Source organism: Salminus brasiliensis, chromosome 5, assembly GCF_030463535.1.
Source record: "Salminus brasiliensis chromosome 5, fSalBra1.hap2, whole genome shotgun sequence".
Lineage (NCBI taxonomy): Eukaryota > Metazoa > Chordata > Actinopteri > Characiformes > Bryconidae > Salminus > Salminus brasiliensis.
The window spans coordinates 26,325,365-26,342,475 of NC_132882.1; the positions used below are offsets into that span (position 1 = coordinate 26,325,365).

At 39.5% G+C, this 17,111-nt stretch overlaps 1 protein-coding gene across 1 annotated transcript; it reads right to left on the reverse strand.

The window, feature by feature from the left end:
• Positions 1 to 6,583: 6,583 nt before the first annotated feature.
• LOC140555608 (nuclease EXOG, mitochondrial-like) lies at positions 6,584 to 15,677 on the reverse strand. The gene is made up of 6 exons (XM_072678885.1): positions 15,466 to 15,677; positions 13,976 to 14,125; positions 13,717 to 13,856; positions 13,234 to 13,310; positions 12,889 to 13,003; positions 6,584 to 10,154 (listed from the first exon to the last, which is right to left on the reverse strand). The coding sequence occupies exons 1-6, from the start codon at positions 15,599 to 15,601 to the stop codon at positions 9,705 to 9,707; spliced, it is 1,068 nt and encodes a 355-aa protein (XP_072534986.1). The 5' UTR covers positions 15,602 to 15,677; the 3' UTR covers positions 6,584 to 9,704.
• Positions 15,678 to 17,111: the final 1,434 nt, after the last annotated feature.

A 17,111-nucleotide genomic window follows, 5' to 3' on the forward strand; every position in this document is an offset into this window, starting at 1 on the left:
TTTCCCCACAGAGGCAACCCCCCCTTTTCATTTAATAACCTACATAGCAAAGCGCATATACACAACTATGAAAAAAATGACTATGACAATTACCTTTTTTTTCAGGTGCTATGTTCCCCACAATGTCCTTACAAAGTAGAATTGTTGCTGGAAATTGTGACAGTTCATCAATTTTATGTATAATCTACTATTTCAAGATGCTACGATTTGCGTAGCAAGAAAACGCAGCTGGACCATGCCTAGTCCCAGTATAACTCCATTATACAAATGGCTTGAAACTTAGAATATATTGCTGTAGCATTCGTATCACACAGCTTTGTGGGTGCAACCAGGACAAGCAGATCCAGAAACAAATATTCCAAGAAAACCAGGTCTATCTTAAAGTAACCACATTGTGCAAAAAGCTTCACTGAACCTGAGGTGTTAAACATTCACCAGCTCATATCAGTCTGTAAGTGTGGAACTCCACCGCCGAGCTACGACCTCAAAACCTTTGGTGACAAATATCCTGCAAGGCCTTAAAATTCAGAGTTATCAGTTTCACTTCATATATTATCACTGGCTTGTGAAATGCCATCAAACTGTTGCAAAAAACTCTAAGGTAGATGGTAGATTTTCCTACATAACCCTTAACTACCCCTAACTGAACACTTACATTTACACCACAAATACAATGCGTGCAATTAATATGACAAATAAACAGCTTTAAAACAGCTCCATTTATGATCCTAAATTTAATTAACTGCCCCAGAAGCTATACACCCACTAACGCTGGAAACACGAGACTGGACAGTGTCCAGTGTTCACGCTACGAATGTTGTACAGAATCCGGTTACTTTTCAAGTACCATTCAATAAATACTGTGTTTTTAAGCAAACTAATCTTTCTGGACTCATAACCTTGCTAGATAATTTAGAGTAGAAGTGACTGCAGAAGCATTGAAAAGGGTCTCACATATTTACATGCAAAATTCATTAAAATCTCAGCCAATGGTCTCTATAAGTTGACCTACATTAACACAGAGAAGTCGGCAACCAATCCTCAAACACTGCCAGCCTCATTAACATATGAAGACCAGCAACCAATCAAAAGCCCAATCTATCATATTAACATGCAGACCCCACCAATCAGTCAAACAAATATTGCTGACCTAGTTAACATTCATCAACAAAGAAATTCCTGGCTGATGCAAATATCTAAACTTTTCATGTATATCATCTTCTATTGTAGTTACATAACCATTTATATAATTCAGAAATTGAGATTATAGCCATCTGGCGTTATAGAGATTTATAACGTTTATTTCGGAATGATTACATATGCAGTACAATAAATAAATTATTAAATTACTACTGGACTACAGTACATGTCATCAGATATCAGTTACCAATCAAAAACAAACACTGTCAACTTTATTAACAAAGATCAACAACCATTTAAAATCAAACACTGTTAACCTCATTAACTTAGACACCAGCAACCAATCAAAGACAAACACTGTCAACCTCTTTAATATAGAGGTCAACAACCAATCAAAAACAAACACTGTCAACCTCTTTAATATAGAGGTCAACAACCAATCAAAAACAAACACTGTCAACCTCTTTAATATAGAGGTCAACAACCAATCAAAAACAAACACTGTCAACCTCATTAACATAGATCAACAATCATTCAAAAACAAACACTGTCAACCTCATTAACATAGATCAACAACCAATCAAAAACAAACACTGTCAACCTCATTAACATAGAAACCCACAACCAATCAAAAACTAACACTGTGAAATCAATCGTACAACATTCACATGAGTTGCTTGTTACAAAGGTTCGCACTAGTGTTTTGAATCACAGTCGACTGTCAGTAAATCCTTCTCACGTGACTGACGCTGACCTGAACAAAATCCAAAGCAATGATGCAGCACCAGTCTCTCAGAGGAGGCTTAGCAAGAGCAACAACAACCAACAAGAGCCAATCAGACAAGCGCTTCCTCTTTCTCACTCACAGTAGGGCAGAGTCCTTCGAGGATGTACGGTTGTCTCGGAAGACGCCCAAACTCAGCACCCCCCATCTCTTCTTGCAGGGTGGCAAAGTCAGACTAATTCAACGAGGCAGCTCATGAGAAGACAACTCAGGGATTCTCACTGCCCCCCTGAGCGGCCTGCACACAGAGAGTCAATCACAGGCAGAACATCATGACCAATGCATTTTACTAACATGTCTTACTGCAAGAGCAAATTGCACCGGACAGAGGACTTACTTGAAACAAGGGCATCCGACAAGACTCGGAAAGGTCACAGCGAAGGATTGTAGGTGATCACAGTTCAAAAACGCTTCATATGGCTTTTGTTTTAGCCAACAGGATTTTGTTCCACGTCAACAGGATCGGACAAGCCAACATTAAACTAGCCACCAAAAGCTGGAGCCCTTCCAGAAATACGTCAGCCTGTTTTACCACAGAGACCAGATGAGTCTGACATTGCAACTTAATGTCTACCTTAGAGTCGAGTTCCTCCAGTCGCACGTGCAGACTCTTCAGACTGCTTCAGTCTCTTACCATGGACAGTGTGACTGCACTGCATCCTTCATAACGAATAGCAAGATTTCAATGTCAACCTGCATCTTCAATTGCGGCATTAATCCAGTTACATACCTCACACAAAACAAAGCTCTATGATAAAGAGTCATGTCAATTCCAGGCCCGAACTGATCTTAGTGTATTTAAGTAGATACACTGAGTTACTACGGTAGTCGTAGCATCTCAGGCTTCTGGGATTAATAATGTGGTGATCTAAAGGTGTAAGACTGGTTTCACAATTTCTTCTGTGAGAATGAGAGAAAAAACACATCTATTACCTTTACATTAAAGTTTTTTACTTTAATGGTCAGTCATTCAGTCACTAGGCTTGGAAAAGATGTGTTAAAGAGTGGAAGCATTATGCGACAACTGGTATTTCTTGCTCCTGACTTCCCCTGTGAGCTTTCAGACACCCTAAAAGGACATTTTACACATGCATTTCTGGACAAGCTGAGAGATACAGAACCATCACTGAAAGTGAAAGACACACATGGACTGATTAGTAGTACAGGATTTTACATAAATGTGACTTGGGTTACACAGAATTACACAATTCTTGAGAGAAGAATTGTGGTCTGGCAGTAAAAGCTGGACTTAAACACACCTGATTTAAATAAGAGTAATATGCTTTATTTACACCAAAGGTATTTGTATAACTGTGCATTTTATATAAATATGTATAAAATACACATACACATATATACAATGAGGTCCATAAGTATTTGAGTATTGCTAACCATACACTACAAGACTAGATACCACTAGATTCCTTTTGAGATGATTTCCCATCATCCTCCTGGCACACATTTAAAAGAGAAACTGTTGAACAATGGAGCAGAAACAGAAGCAGATGTTGGCCACAGCTGCCCTGTGTGTGCAGTAGTAGTAGTAGTAGGGGAAACGAGAATGTGGACACAACCCTGCTTTGCTGCTTTGTCCACACTGTCGATGTTACAATTTGCAAAAGCCAAGACTAAAGAGTTGTAATGATAAACACTGTTGATTTTATTAGAATATCAAAATGAGAAAAAGAATGAGTTAAGCTATTCTGACCACTCTACATCAAACCATCGTGATGATGGGTGCGCACTGCAACTCGCGTGATTTCATTCCAACTTTGGAAATTTGTCTGTGATAGTTAAAGTGCTAAAGGTCGTTTGGTGTAAGGCTGAAATTAGATGTCGTTGGACTGTTCTATTAGTTTTGCAGCATTTGACTGAATCTGAGCAGAAAGTATAGCTCTTCATCCTGCTACTTCTGTCAGCAGTCACCTCATTAATAAACACTAGTGACCCAGTTACACTGGCAGTAATACATGTCCATGGCAAAACAGTACCTTTACCATGTTTGGCAGAGGATATATATATATATACACATGCTACCAAATGCAAATTCAGCACTTGGAATCAACTCATGACATTTTATCTCCTTAATTTGTCATGAAAGAATGTGAAATAATGAGGGAACAGATCACATCTGGCCATACAACTGTTTATTAATCAGTTGTCCACTTACTTGTGTGCCTCTAAAAATGGTGGATTGTGATATCTAAAATCTTTGTAATTTCTTAAAACTTAAAACAATGTTTTAGTTAAACCCTCTAACTTTAAGCTGAAAGTCTCTTCACTTCACTTTTATACCTATTGTGTGTGTGTGTGTGTGTGTGTGTGTGTGTGTATATGTCAAATGAACAACATGAATCTCCATCATCCAAAATGGTGACTTTACAGGATAGGGCAAAAATGTTCTTACCTTTGAATGGAAGTCAATGTCAAATAAGAGATTATTCCAAGATGTTTAGAGTATTTCTATTGGTCTATTCACCCAGAATTATTTACATAGTGTTCAGAGCAGCTCCAGCATGCATATATATATATATATATATATATATATATATATATATATATATATATATATATATACACACACTGGACTACAACAGAACTTCCAAAGCAGTGGAAGGTAACTGCCTAATTGGGTTGCCCTTGGCTGGTTGCCTAGCTTGTTGTTTTGAGCTTTGAGAATGTGCAAGGACATGGTGGCAGCAGACAGAGGCTGCTAATTGCAGCTAGGGTTTGGGCATGCACCTGTTCTGCATCAGCATATGTATACAGGTGGACAGAGCAGGACCTTGCTCTATCCCTGCTAGTCCTGGTCACAGTTATGCAAACATCGCTGGTCCGGGACTTTATTCTGCACTTGAAAAGCTGTCGTTCCAATGTAAGTGTCCATTACCTGATATACTGTGTGCCTGAATACAAAAGAATAGCATAATAACGCAAATACGTTTTTTCTAAGGAGAAAACTGACAAACAAACCAAAAAAGCAGTCGCCCTTTCAGTTCTGCAATATCATGTACGTTTATCAGATAGTCCCAAAGCTCACACTGTTTCTTTGTGTACTAGTGTGTAGTGTGTATTACAGTGTACAAAAGCACACTTAAGTAACTTTGACTGAATACAGCACAGTTGTGTATATACGAAATAAATATTGACGAAGAACATTAACATCAGGAGAACGTCAACAAAAATATGACCCATGTCCACATACTTATGGACTTAATGAACATTTACGTACTGTTGAAAAATGAAAAGTGAATTAATCATATTAGTATAAACTGTATAAAAACTACAAACCACAAGCGTGGACTTTGGGTCAGGCCTCATTAGTCATATTTCACAATGTACAGCTGTGTTTAACAGTTGGATTTTTCTTTTAATCTACTGAAAATCAAATAATAAACTATAAAATCAAATAAAATAAGATTTACAGCATGTGGAATGAGTGTCTACAAACCACTATCTTCACCTTTAGCATGCTGACCTACCTTTGTTCCTTCAACCTTGGCTTGCTTTAGTACAGATAGGTGTCCTAGAGAAAAATCCCGTCTTTAAAAAGATTTTTATAGGAGAAAGAATCTTGCAGAAATTGCAATGGTGGCAAACAAAACTTTTGAATGTGACTCGCTTGCAAAAAAAATGCTCAGTGCTTGATCACTGTCTCAGAGGTAAAACATGCTGAGGCAGCACAGCCAGTGGAGAAGTCACGGGAGCGCACCGTGAAAATAGTACACCGTAATCATGGCAACTGCATTTCTCTCTTGCTCCCTCTTTCTCTGACAGCTTTGAGAAAAGCTGGAGATTATCCTGTCCTCCCTTTAATCAGTGTAATACTGTATATCTTTATTTGCCTCTATACTATTTCAAAAAAATAATAAAATAAATAAAAATGAAGGGAACCAGCTCCAGCACAAACAAGACAACAAAAGGACATACGAGAAGGGTAAGTTTAATTTCCTTCATGTTGACTACTGCCACCGCCAACCTCCCTTCAAACTCCCCCCACCTTCTTCCAGCATGCCATTATACTATTCTGTTTATGACTAAAGGTCATAATGTCAGCTTCAATCTCCAGCTCGGGGTAAATGTTAAGAGGATTGATAAATTTATTGAATGTATCCTGGTCACTGTTGTTTTTATCTAATCATATTACATTCACACATACTCAGAAATAAGGTCAAATATTTCTAAGCTGGACAGACCAGAGGCTGTTTGCATTAAAATGAGCACACTTTTAATGAAGACGTGCTTTCAGGTAAGAAAGAAGATGAACAAACTAGAACAAAGATCCAGCAGTATGTATAAGACACAGACTTCTCTAAATACAGTGTATTCCAGGCAGTTTGCGTCTTATTTGTTAATGATTATACAGTCTGCATTTGATTAGTTTAAGTTCATCTATTAACAAGAGTCTGAATTCATTTCTGCAAGACTAATATATATGTAGACAAGCTCTGTTCTTGATTGGGTGTCTTGTATTTTAGTCTAATTCAAAAAGTACTCCAGGCTGAAACACTCCTTATAGCGTCTGTGTAAATGTGTGGGACTAGCCTGCTGTGAGCTAAATGTGTAGGTTTACATGTAAATGTTTTAGCTTTGTGCTGATGACTGATATGACCACACATTACAATAATTAAGCTTTGATATTTAATCAATTACTGCTCTTTCAGGCACCACATTTATTTTCTTCAAAAGCATGTACAATACAAAAGACAGCACTCAATGATCAGCTTTGTGGACATGCCTTAAAGGCATTCAGCTCATTTATGTTGCACCCACTGCTGACACCGATGTGCAAATGCACACACAGCTTGTCAACTGCCTGTAGAGAAGAATTGTCAATAAGACTTTCTGGAGCAGAGGAACACGAACCTATCGGTTCCCTTATCCTATGCCAGGTGTGGGCAAGAGTGGTAAAAAGCCCCTTGTCACTGAGCTGTGGAGCAGTGGAACTGTGTTTTCTGCAATGATGGTGCTCCATCCAATACGTTTGGGATATGGTAGGGTAGTGATCATCCAACTTCCTGACCTATATGCAAAAAAATCCTCATAGTGCAGCTTAAAGTAGCTGAATGCATTCATTAGAAGGGGTGTCCACAAACATTTATCTAAATCATGTTACACAGGTTGGCAAATGTAGTGTTGAGAGTCTTGCCCAGGGATTCTTATCAACCGTACTGGTAGTGTGGTGGGCTGGCCTGACCTTGGAATTGAACCTTAGTCAGTCACAGGGAAGGTAATGCTGTTACCCACTCCGTTACACCAACAGATTTTAAAAAGTCAGGAAATTAGTTTTATATCATGTGGGCCATTTAAATGTTTATTTGAGCACAGCAGGGCCATTGAATAGTCTAGGCCGTTATGGAAAGGTCAAGGGCCAAGGGAGACAATATGTGCTTTGCTGAAGGGCACAATGACAGTGATGAGAGCAAAGGGTCATCCGAACCTGCAGCAAACCCACATCCCTTCGCACCTCATTTGAGATTAAAAATCAATAACCTGATTTCAAGTGCATATCCATGACCTACGGATTTCTGCCAGGAGGACGAGAACTTCATTGTACCAAAGCAACACGGCCAATAAAGCACACAGCGGAGACATGTGGTGATCTGACAAGCTGAATGGATTCCATCATTTCCTATAGAGTAAGCTAAACATCAGATGCAATTACATTTGCATTCTGTCAGGAAGTACATTGTGGTTAGGGTCAGACCGGTGTACTCATCTGCTGTAAAAAGCCTGTGATAAGGAGATTGAATTACATACAGCCCTTCATCAGACAAGACAACTGTGTGCTCGGACCCCATTGATTTTAAGCTGAAATCCAATCCGTCAAACACAAAAGTGACACAGGCCACATTTTAGCCCTGCAGTAGGGCAGAGTGGGGTAAGATGTCTTCTATCATATGAAAATATGATCTCTAAACGCATAAATAAATAAACGTCTGACTTGGCTTAGGCCTATAATAGATGGATAAACTGAGAATTTCTCCTTTGTAATCATTTTTTTGTGAAAATAATTCAATCAATAAGATTCATAAATAGTCTTTCTCATCAATTTCATTTTTTTTACTTATATATTTAATAACATACTTATTTTTTGGTATTGGCCAATACTGATATTTCTACTAATCTTTAAATTTAAAGTTTTTACTTTACCATCATGCTCAAACTACTCAAACTCTAAAGAAACACGCAGCATATTTCTTCCTAGAGTGTTTTTTTTTTTTTTTTTTAGAATTTTGCAGATTTATTCAATTCAGTTTTGACATCAAGCGTTTTCTGCTGACCGATGACATCTCTAACCTCACATCTAAATATACTGTATAATCATGTTGTTGATTATTAGGACAAACACAAATATTTCAAATTCTTTGTAAGAAAAACAAACATTTCTTCCTTACTTCTTATTTTTCCTTTGATGGAAGGAATGTTGAGTAATCTTACATGAATATGCCTTACCTTAGTCTGAATTCTTGTGGCACGCCATTAGGCCATGTCATCACTCTCAAGTGGTGTTGAGCACCAGAGAGACTTTCTCTCAGGACAGTTTGTCTAGTGCAGCACGATTCAGTGCATCAGGAAGGGGTAAACTACTGGCTCAAAGAACCTCAGAACATGTGGCTCGTTTCACCCAATACCCACCCATTTAAGCAAAAATTACCAAGAGCAACAATTCAGGCCTAATCTTTGCCTATAAATAACACGTTTTTATACATTTGCAATTACAAATGTGTAGGAAATTGCAGCAAATACAAAGCTAAAATAATAATAAAAACGCTAAAGCCCTTTAAAAAACTTGGATGTACTGGCTGTGACTTTTTTCCTTTTAATATTTTGTCACATTTTTCTCCCAATTTGGTATTGCTAATCAACCCACCCGCTTAGAACTCCCCCCCAACATTCGGCAATGCTCCCAACACTTGGAGGGTAAGGACTTAACACTTGTCTTCTCTGATGCATGCAAAGTCAGACACGAAGAGGAAAGTACCAGGTCCCCAGCTATGCCACACCAGATAACAGACACCTGTGCCAGCCAGCATTGCTTTAAGAGTGATAAGGAGAAAGAGCGCCATCTACCCACCCAGAGAGAGCATGGCCAATTGTGCTCTCTCCGAATCCGGCGTGTAATGGCAAAGTGGCATAGCTCAGGCTTAGAACTTCCGACCCATGGGCCATAAAGGTAGCGCATCAGACTGCTCAGCCACTCAGAGCCACGATTTAACTTTTAATTTATTTTTTTAAATAAGTTAAAAAGTTATTTTTGTTGTTTCGATTTTTTTTTAATACTTTCCGCATGTTTTTTTTCTTTTCATCACAGCCTGATAAAAATGAGGAACACTTCATTCATGAATATAAGTACATAGCAAAATCCATGCAGTTAATTTACCCACAGGGTCATCTTACCTAGCTAGCCCTTCCCTATAAGGCAAAAGGGTGTAGTAAGTAATAAATGACTCTAATGCCCGTTTTAATACACCCGTTGTGGCCAGTTTCTGATCTCTTGTTCCGGGAAAACAACTGACCAACATACCAATCCTGAAAAATAAGTCATTAGCCAGTCTGAACTGATACAGACCAATGATTTTCAAAAACATTTATCACATAAAACATATAAACATATCCCAGTTAAGAGCAGTATTTTTCAAGTTTCATTATTTTGGTTGTGATTTGGATGTGAAACCATGATTGTTGATGTTACTTTTAAACAGGACACAGAAAGCCACATAAAAAACACCAGTTGACCTCAGATCGTAAAACAGACAGACAGCTGTCCAGCTTGAAGCTACCCTGACTTGCTCTCTGGTCGCTCCTTTTGCAACAGTTCCTGTTTCTTCTCCATGTAAAGTTTAGCCAAGTAATCATCCGGTGTGATTCCTGCTTCTTTTAGCTCCGTCATTATCTTCTCCAGCTTCGTCACGGTCTTGGCGCTGCCTACCTTGCGACCGGTGATGTACAGTGTGAAGCGCTTGAAGTCCATTAGCTCGCAGGAGTCCTCCAAGCAGAGGTTCTTCAGGTCCTGAGTTTGATTAAGTTTGGGGAAGAACGTCAGGCCTGACATTCTCTCCAGCTCAGGCAGGCTCACCTGGTACTCCCTCAGGTTGTGCCCAAAGCCAATAGGGGCATTAGGAACCACAAAGGCACCCAGAGCCAGCGACTCGGATGAAGGATCTTTCCGTACAAGAATGACTTTGTAGAGATGAGTGGGAACGGCGACATCGTCCTTCCCAATCAGCTGATTGAACCACATATGGACGATAAAAGAAGAGCAAGAAAACAATTCAGTCATGAATGTGTGCCAGTTTCACAGAGCAGGTCTCAGCCTCACAGACACAAAACACTCTGTTCAATAAAGTCTCCTCACAGCAAACAGGTGGGTGATTCGCAGCGTTATTTGATCATGCACCTGGTAAACTGAACATCTGCTGAGAACACACCAGTGATTTCAACCGCTTCCTCTGAGGTACTGTTGTCAATGTCAGTCAGATTAGATGACACTCATGCGATGACTTCAGGGCATCAGAAACGCCTGTTGGCTTATCAACACAAACATTTTTTTCGACTGTTTAAATTAGAGCCAAGTGCAGTTATCAAATTCTAAACATGTGCACTGGATTTATATAGTGATAAGTAATGCTGAGAATATTCGAGCATCCTCAAGCGTGTAAGAGCAGACGAGGATTAACCATGAGGAATAGGTTTGGAGCCGTACCGTATATTCATCTCAAATCATTGTGGTATGGACGTTACAGCTAGTTGTATGCAGTAGTACAGAGATTACACCGTAGCCTTTGTGGTAAAACTGATGAACGCTGAATGAAGTTCTACCCGGAAACCTTAAGATGTAATCCATCAGCAAGAAAGTATAGCTCAGGCTTATTGGTGACTGACCATGACGAGTGCAAATGACACACAGAAGCTAGAGGAGTTTTCATTTATTTACTTTTTAGGGGTTTAAGAACATTATTTAGTTATTTTTACACTATACAAATTTTAAAATTGTACCCAACCGTGAGGTTCAACCATGCTGTGAACCAAACTGTGACCTCTGTGTACTGTTTAGGGTTGCAAAATTCCGTAAATTTTTAAAGTTGGGAAGTTTACCATGAGAATTAACAGGAATATATAAAATAAAAAGGGAATATTCTAAGCTAAAGGTGAGAAACTTATATATAGTTGGTAAAAAATATACTGAAGCATAATATTGGCTAAAATAATTAGATATGATACCAAAAGCTGCTCCTCAATCCCAGGCACATGGCACATTACACACTACTTTCGCTGGTGTCATTGCTGTTAAAAGATATCGCCTATCAAAACATGCTGCCAACACTGCTAACTATAGTACAGTACTATAGCTAAGCTAGCTATTAAAGTTAGCCTAGTTAGCAATAAATACAGGCTACAGACATTCTTATTAGAAAACACAAGCATATTTGTCACATTTATCAAAAACAGTGTTTCACTGACTTATTTTAGTATATTCTCTATATTTTGTAATAAAAAGTAACAAATACCTTAACAGAACTAGTAGAAATCGCTAATACATCTTATGGACAGCATCAATACTGTGAAAATTGAGTATTTGCATCCCGACCAACTTTCAGAGTCAGTATGCATTATTAAATCAATCCTTCTGACAATTGTAAGTCTGACAGAAGCCATCTTGCCACTTTAGATTAAGGCATTTCCAGCTGTCACACAAAAATCTTGTATCTCCATTTTAACAGTTTTGGACTTAATAATTTAAAGAATTTAAGTGAGGCAGGTTGTTCTTTACATTGTCCAAAGTTTAGAAACGTCCCAAAATAACCTCTTTAATGTCATTTTCTTTATTGATGATGTGCATTCTGTATTTTGTAAACTGCTGACAGTGCGACAGATTTTTAAAAAGTGAAATCCAATAAAATAAACTGTGTACTCGAGTTTCTGTAAAAGACATTCTGGACTTGTGGAGTCACAAACGATCCTTTTATGTCTGAGGTTGAAAAGGAAAAGTGCAGTTTATCATTCGCCACAGAAAGGAGAGGAAGCTCTGTTCACTGTCCAAATACAGTAAACATCAACAGCATTCTGAGGAAGCCATCAGAACCCTAATGCCCTGGAGGCGCCACAACGGCATAAGCACCTCATTCCATAGATGCACAAAGAGAGGGGTATCTAAGCTACAGTCTCTCCTAGGGCTAGAGTGTGTACAGATCGAGGTAACATGGCTCCTGTCGCTGCCAATTTGTGATACATACTAGCCCTGGGGGCGGCTGTCTGTGTCGATTTAGAGCTAACGGAAAACCAACTCTTTCCCTGCAAGGCCAGCTGGAGCTCCGCTCTGGCTACGCACACAACAGGGCTCGCAGGAGAGTCTGCAGCCCAGGGACGGTGTTATTTCAACATGAAGAGGTGTCGGTTGATATGAAAGTTATGGTTTTAGCTTTGTATGTTGTTTTTAGCAGAAAAGAGCCAAAGATGTTCACCGCATCCGGGTTCATCCACTTCGTGCAGAATCTATGTTAGGGTCGTGTCGAGCCCTAGGCCTCGTTATAAACACCCAGCTACATGTTAAATGAGTGTAAAACAAAACTTGCCACAGGAAAATGATAACACAGTAATATCCAGAGTGGCTATGTACGGCAACTCTTACTCAGAAAGAAGTGCAACACTGCCATCTAGTGGCCATTTGCTGGAATTGGAGTGCAATACTCAAAGATGAACTGTGCAGTATAGTAAACTGAGTGGTATTTTTTTAAGTAATAAAACAGATAAGGACTGAAAACCACAAATACACTTTGGACTGGGAATACTGGGAAAACTGGGGAATAGTTTGGCTGCTTAATGAAACACACTGAAAGGAAGGAAATAAAAAAACTAAACTGCTACTTTTCTCATTAGCTTAACTTTCAAGGCCCATGTAGAGAGTTTTAAACCATAGAAACGAAACAAGGGATGATAAAGAGTGCACTACGTTCACATACCTGATATGAGACTGTTTTCTTCCCATCTTCGCCTACGTGTGGCAGAGTAAGCGGTCCTGAGATTACCCACACATCACTGAACTTCTCGGTCAGCTCTCTGCAGTACATCTCCAGTCTTAAAAAAGAGGCAGCAAGTAATAAGAAGACTGCACAAACACACTCTTCAAAATGAAGGTGCGTCAAATGGTCTGAGCGATGCCACAGAAGAACCTGAGATCTGTTAAAGGTCTGATGACCTCTCATCTCATCCATGCATACATGGTTTTGTATGGATCCAAATGTGGTTCTTCTATGGCATTATTTTAAGAGTGCAATATTCACATTTTAATGGTCTTATTTATTCACCTGTTCCAGAAGCCGGCATTGTTTTCATAATTCTGTGGGACAATATTCGACAGATAGAAGGTTTCTGCCATTGATTGCTGTTGAAAAGTGTACAGGTTAGACAGATGTTAAGTAATAGTCACTACTTTTATAAGACTGTGCATTCTGAAATGTTTAATAATAATACTGCATTACTCCTCTACACTCTTTAAAAAAAGGGTTCTTTAGTAGTGGTAAAGGTTCTGCTGAATTACTCCAACTCAAAGATCTATTCTGATGCTAAAATGGATAAAAAAGTTGGCGCTAAAAGTTTTGCAGATGGTTCTTTATAGAACCTTTTAAAAAATGTTTTTATATTTCACACCAAAAATGGTCAACAACCGCATCTACAAGTCTACCTATGTTTTTACTCTCCTCAAAGCATTTGTCCATATAAATAAATAAAAGGTCTCTGCTGGCCAATATTAAGATTAACACCATTTATAAGAACGAATGTTGCCTTGCCTCTGAAAATTTATTGTCCGCAGCTGGTGCCATGTGTCCTCGAGACCAGCCACTGCCAAGGTAGTCTTCGTTGTGCGCAGTAAAGAACTGTGGAATATTGGGATCGGGCCTGAACTTGCAGTGCTTTCGGTCTGCTCTTCCTGGCGAGGTTAACAGAAGGATTTGTACATTAAGCTGTGTGTGTGTGTGTAACCAGTGACAACGGCTACAATGCAAATGTAGGTATTGGGTAAAAAACAAACAAACAAAAGGTTTTTACCAACAAGTTTTTCATTAGACAGATGCTCTGCCACCCATCTAGGAATTCTCCGGCTCTGATCATAGGACAGAATATGGTTGGTGTAGCTTCTGGTCTCTGCTCCAGTCAGAGGAAGGCCATAGCGCTTGATGAGGCTCAGCACTGCACTCTCTCAAGACACAAAGACAGACACACACACATTTACTCTGCAGTTGGAATAAGTAGTCATTCAGTTATAATCATAATTTACATTCAGTAACATTTTATTTTATGTTTTAATCAATATTTCATATTTTTGTGGATTTACAAATGAAAAACTACTTCATGTATATCAGATATTCATATATATGTCATATATGACATTATGTAATAACTTCTACACCACTATACTAATTGCTGATGTTATGGAGATCGACTGGTCATTTAAATCACCTACAGGTCAGGTTCCCAATCTTTGAGCACCTCTTGTGCGGTACATTATGGTGATCCCTATCTGTGACACACCCTCTTCAACTCAGGCAGAGCTAGTTTATTAACAGGGATGGCTTTCCTGAAAGCATCTTAGCACAACGATGACTCTGTTCATCATTCTGGATCATTTGAATCATCTAATCTTGCCCGTGTTAATTATCTCGATTATTTTGCTATGTGCAGTCCCGCTACGTCCCGTCCAGTCTGCGACATGGGTTATAAAAATCTTTCATCAATCTCATCAAGTCGATGTAAAATGTTCAATGAATCGTGATTTTGATCTGAGGTCATATCACCCAGCACCACTAGCTACTATTGGAAAAACCTCAAAAGGGCCATAGGGACTTGCTTAATGTCTGAACTGACAGGTGTTTGTTTGAATACACTGTTTCTGAGCTACATCTGCAGTTTAAAGACCCAAGACGAATTAAATAGGAGCTTTTATTCTGAAAGCATGAAAAGCCATCAGATGAGCGGCTGCAGCTCCTGCAGAGTCCAAACGCACAGAGCTCACAGTGCGGCTGCGTCCCAACCTGCGTCCTAATGACTACCCCTAACTAGGTTTTGACTATGAAGTATGTAGTACAGGCGGAAGTGTAACTGTTGAGTACCCTTAAATATCCACGAAGTAAGTTAAGTTAGCTGCAAGGCAGCCCACCATGAGCTCTTCTGGGGGGAAACTCGAGTTGTCTCAAGTGTTATTAAACTGTTATAACACAAGAAGAGACGAGACAGCACGCGGTTCTCCTAACAGCTGTCTACTACACTAGGCTCTGAGCCTAAGGCTCCTTCATAGCTGAACTCGGTCCTCGTTGCCGGACTAGTTGGCTGTCAGCGGTAAGACTGATAAGCTGCCGAGGTACGGGTGGGTGGAGGTGAGCACATGGCAGAGCTGCTAAAACACAGGCAGATAAACAGTCTACTGGATACTGAGGTTCATTATTAACCCAAAGCCCCTCGACTAACGGGATACACGAGTTTAGAGTACACGAACTTAACGACTGTGTGAGTGAGTGTGAGTGTTTGGGGGAGAGAGCTACCTGTCTGGGGGTCTTGCTGGTCTTGCTCGGGCAGGTAGAGCTGGAGTGCAGCGATACAGGCTCCAGTGCTCACAGCCACTCCGCACACAAACCCGCCCACAAACCTCACCAACTTCAGACGAGGAGAAGAAGCCATGTTCTCGCCACAGAGCAGCTCTACAGCTCCGAGCTCTGTTCCTCCATGAGACCCAGGAGGAGGAGGAGGTGCCGCCGGCTGAAGGAACAGATCCAAGCGCAGTAAAGAGGGACTGAATGAGTCTGAAACCCCGCTCAGCGCCCTCTGCTGGTCATTCATGAAAACAGTCATATTTCAGCAGTACGTTTTTTTTTTGGGGGGGGGGGGGGTGAAATTAATTAATATATATATTATATACACACACAAATATATATATATATATATATATGATAAAATAATATATAATCATATAATATATTTAAAAAAATAAAAATTATTTTAAAAATTATAAATTTTTATAAATATTTTAAAAATTATAAAAATAAAAAATAAATCTTATTTTATTTATATATCCCCTTAATTTAAAGTGCATTGGTCACACTGTGATTCAGAGGGAAAACTATGAAAATAAAGATCAAAGAGCAGGATACCAAATAAGAGGCATGGACATAGACATTCACCAGACAGCTACAAAAAAAACTACAAAATGATATAGAAATGTGTGGATATCCTGCTGAGCACTGCTGGATCACTAGCCCTGCCTAGACAAACGAGGCCATTTCTGACATCTCCTGGCATCAGAGCAAGAGAGGGACTCGTGAGGAAGGCCACAAAGAGGCCAACAACTATTGTGAAGGAGCCACAGGAGTTCAGTGACTGTGACTAGAGTTAAAGGTTCACCAGTCAGTGATATCAAGTCCTCTACATACAGCAGCGAGGAAGCGAGACAGAGGCCAGGACTGTATTTATATATATATATTATAAACCAGCACGTTTGCTAGTCCAAGGAGACAGAAACCGAGCTTGTTGGCCAACATTCAGAATGCTGTGTGTGGAACAAACCTAACGCTACCCACTCCATCCCAACAGGAAGTACAGGGATGGTCATATTTTTGGGGACGTTTTTCCTTAATAACTGGGCATCTTGTTAACATTGAAGGAGGCTTGGTGGTGCAAACTACAGGGAGATACTCAGAATCAACTAAAGCAAGAAATGGCAGAAGAATGGTAAAGGATGGTGAATGGCAAGGTCATGTCCAAGTCCAGATCTCCGAATTGGTGGCACTGTTTGAAAATTGCAGGCCACAAAAAAATCCAACCACCCTGAACAATGTGGAGTAAATCAGCCAAGAAGAGAGGATGAAGCTTCCGAACAGTGAGCAGTGCTGGTGGAGGCTCACCCCAACTGATGTAAAGCTGGTATTGCAGCACTAGTCTGAATGGATTATAATTTCTTCTGCTGACAAATGATGAATTTGTGCTTTGTACGATTTGTAAATGTACGTTAAGAGCATATTGATTTGCAATAAAACCAGCGACTGGAACGATCTGTGTGTGTGTCATTTATAATCCAGACATATCTGATGACTTCTATGGCACTGTATGTAAATGTGTTGTTTTTTTGTCTCATTACAAAATGAGTTGATGATGGAAATGCAATCTGCAAAGTACACAACAATGTTTTACAGAT

Bases quoted from the DNA above. Each gene is read 5' to 3' on its own strand.
- LOC140555608 (XM_072678885.1), bottom strand. From the start codon at position 15,601: ATGGCTTCTTCTCCTCGTCTGAAGTTGGTGAGGTTTGTGGGCGGGTTT. The intron at 13,004-13,233 runs GTGAATAAATAA...CTCTTTTTTAAG, and splicing joins AATGCCGGCTTCTGGAACAG to ACTGGAGATGTACTGCAGAG. The intron at 10,155-12,888 runs GTATGTGAACGT...TGGTTCAATCAG, and splicing joins AGAAAACAGTCTCATATCAG to CTGATTGGGAAGGACGATGT.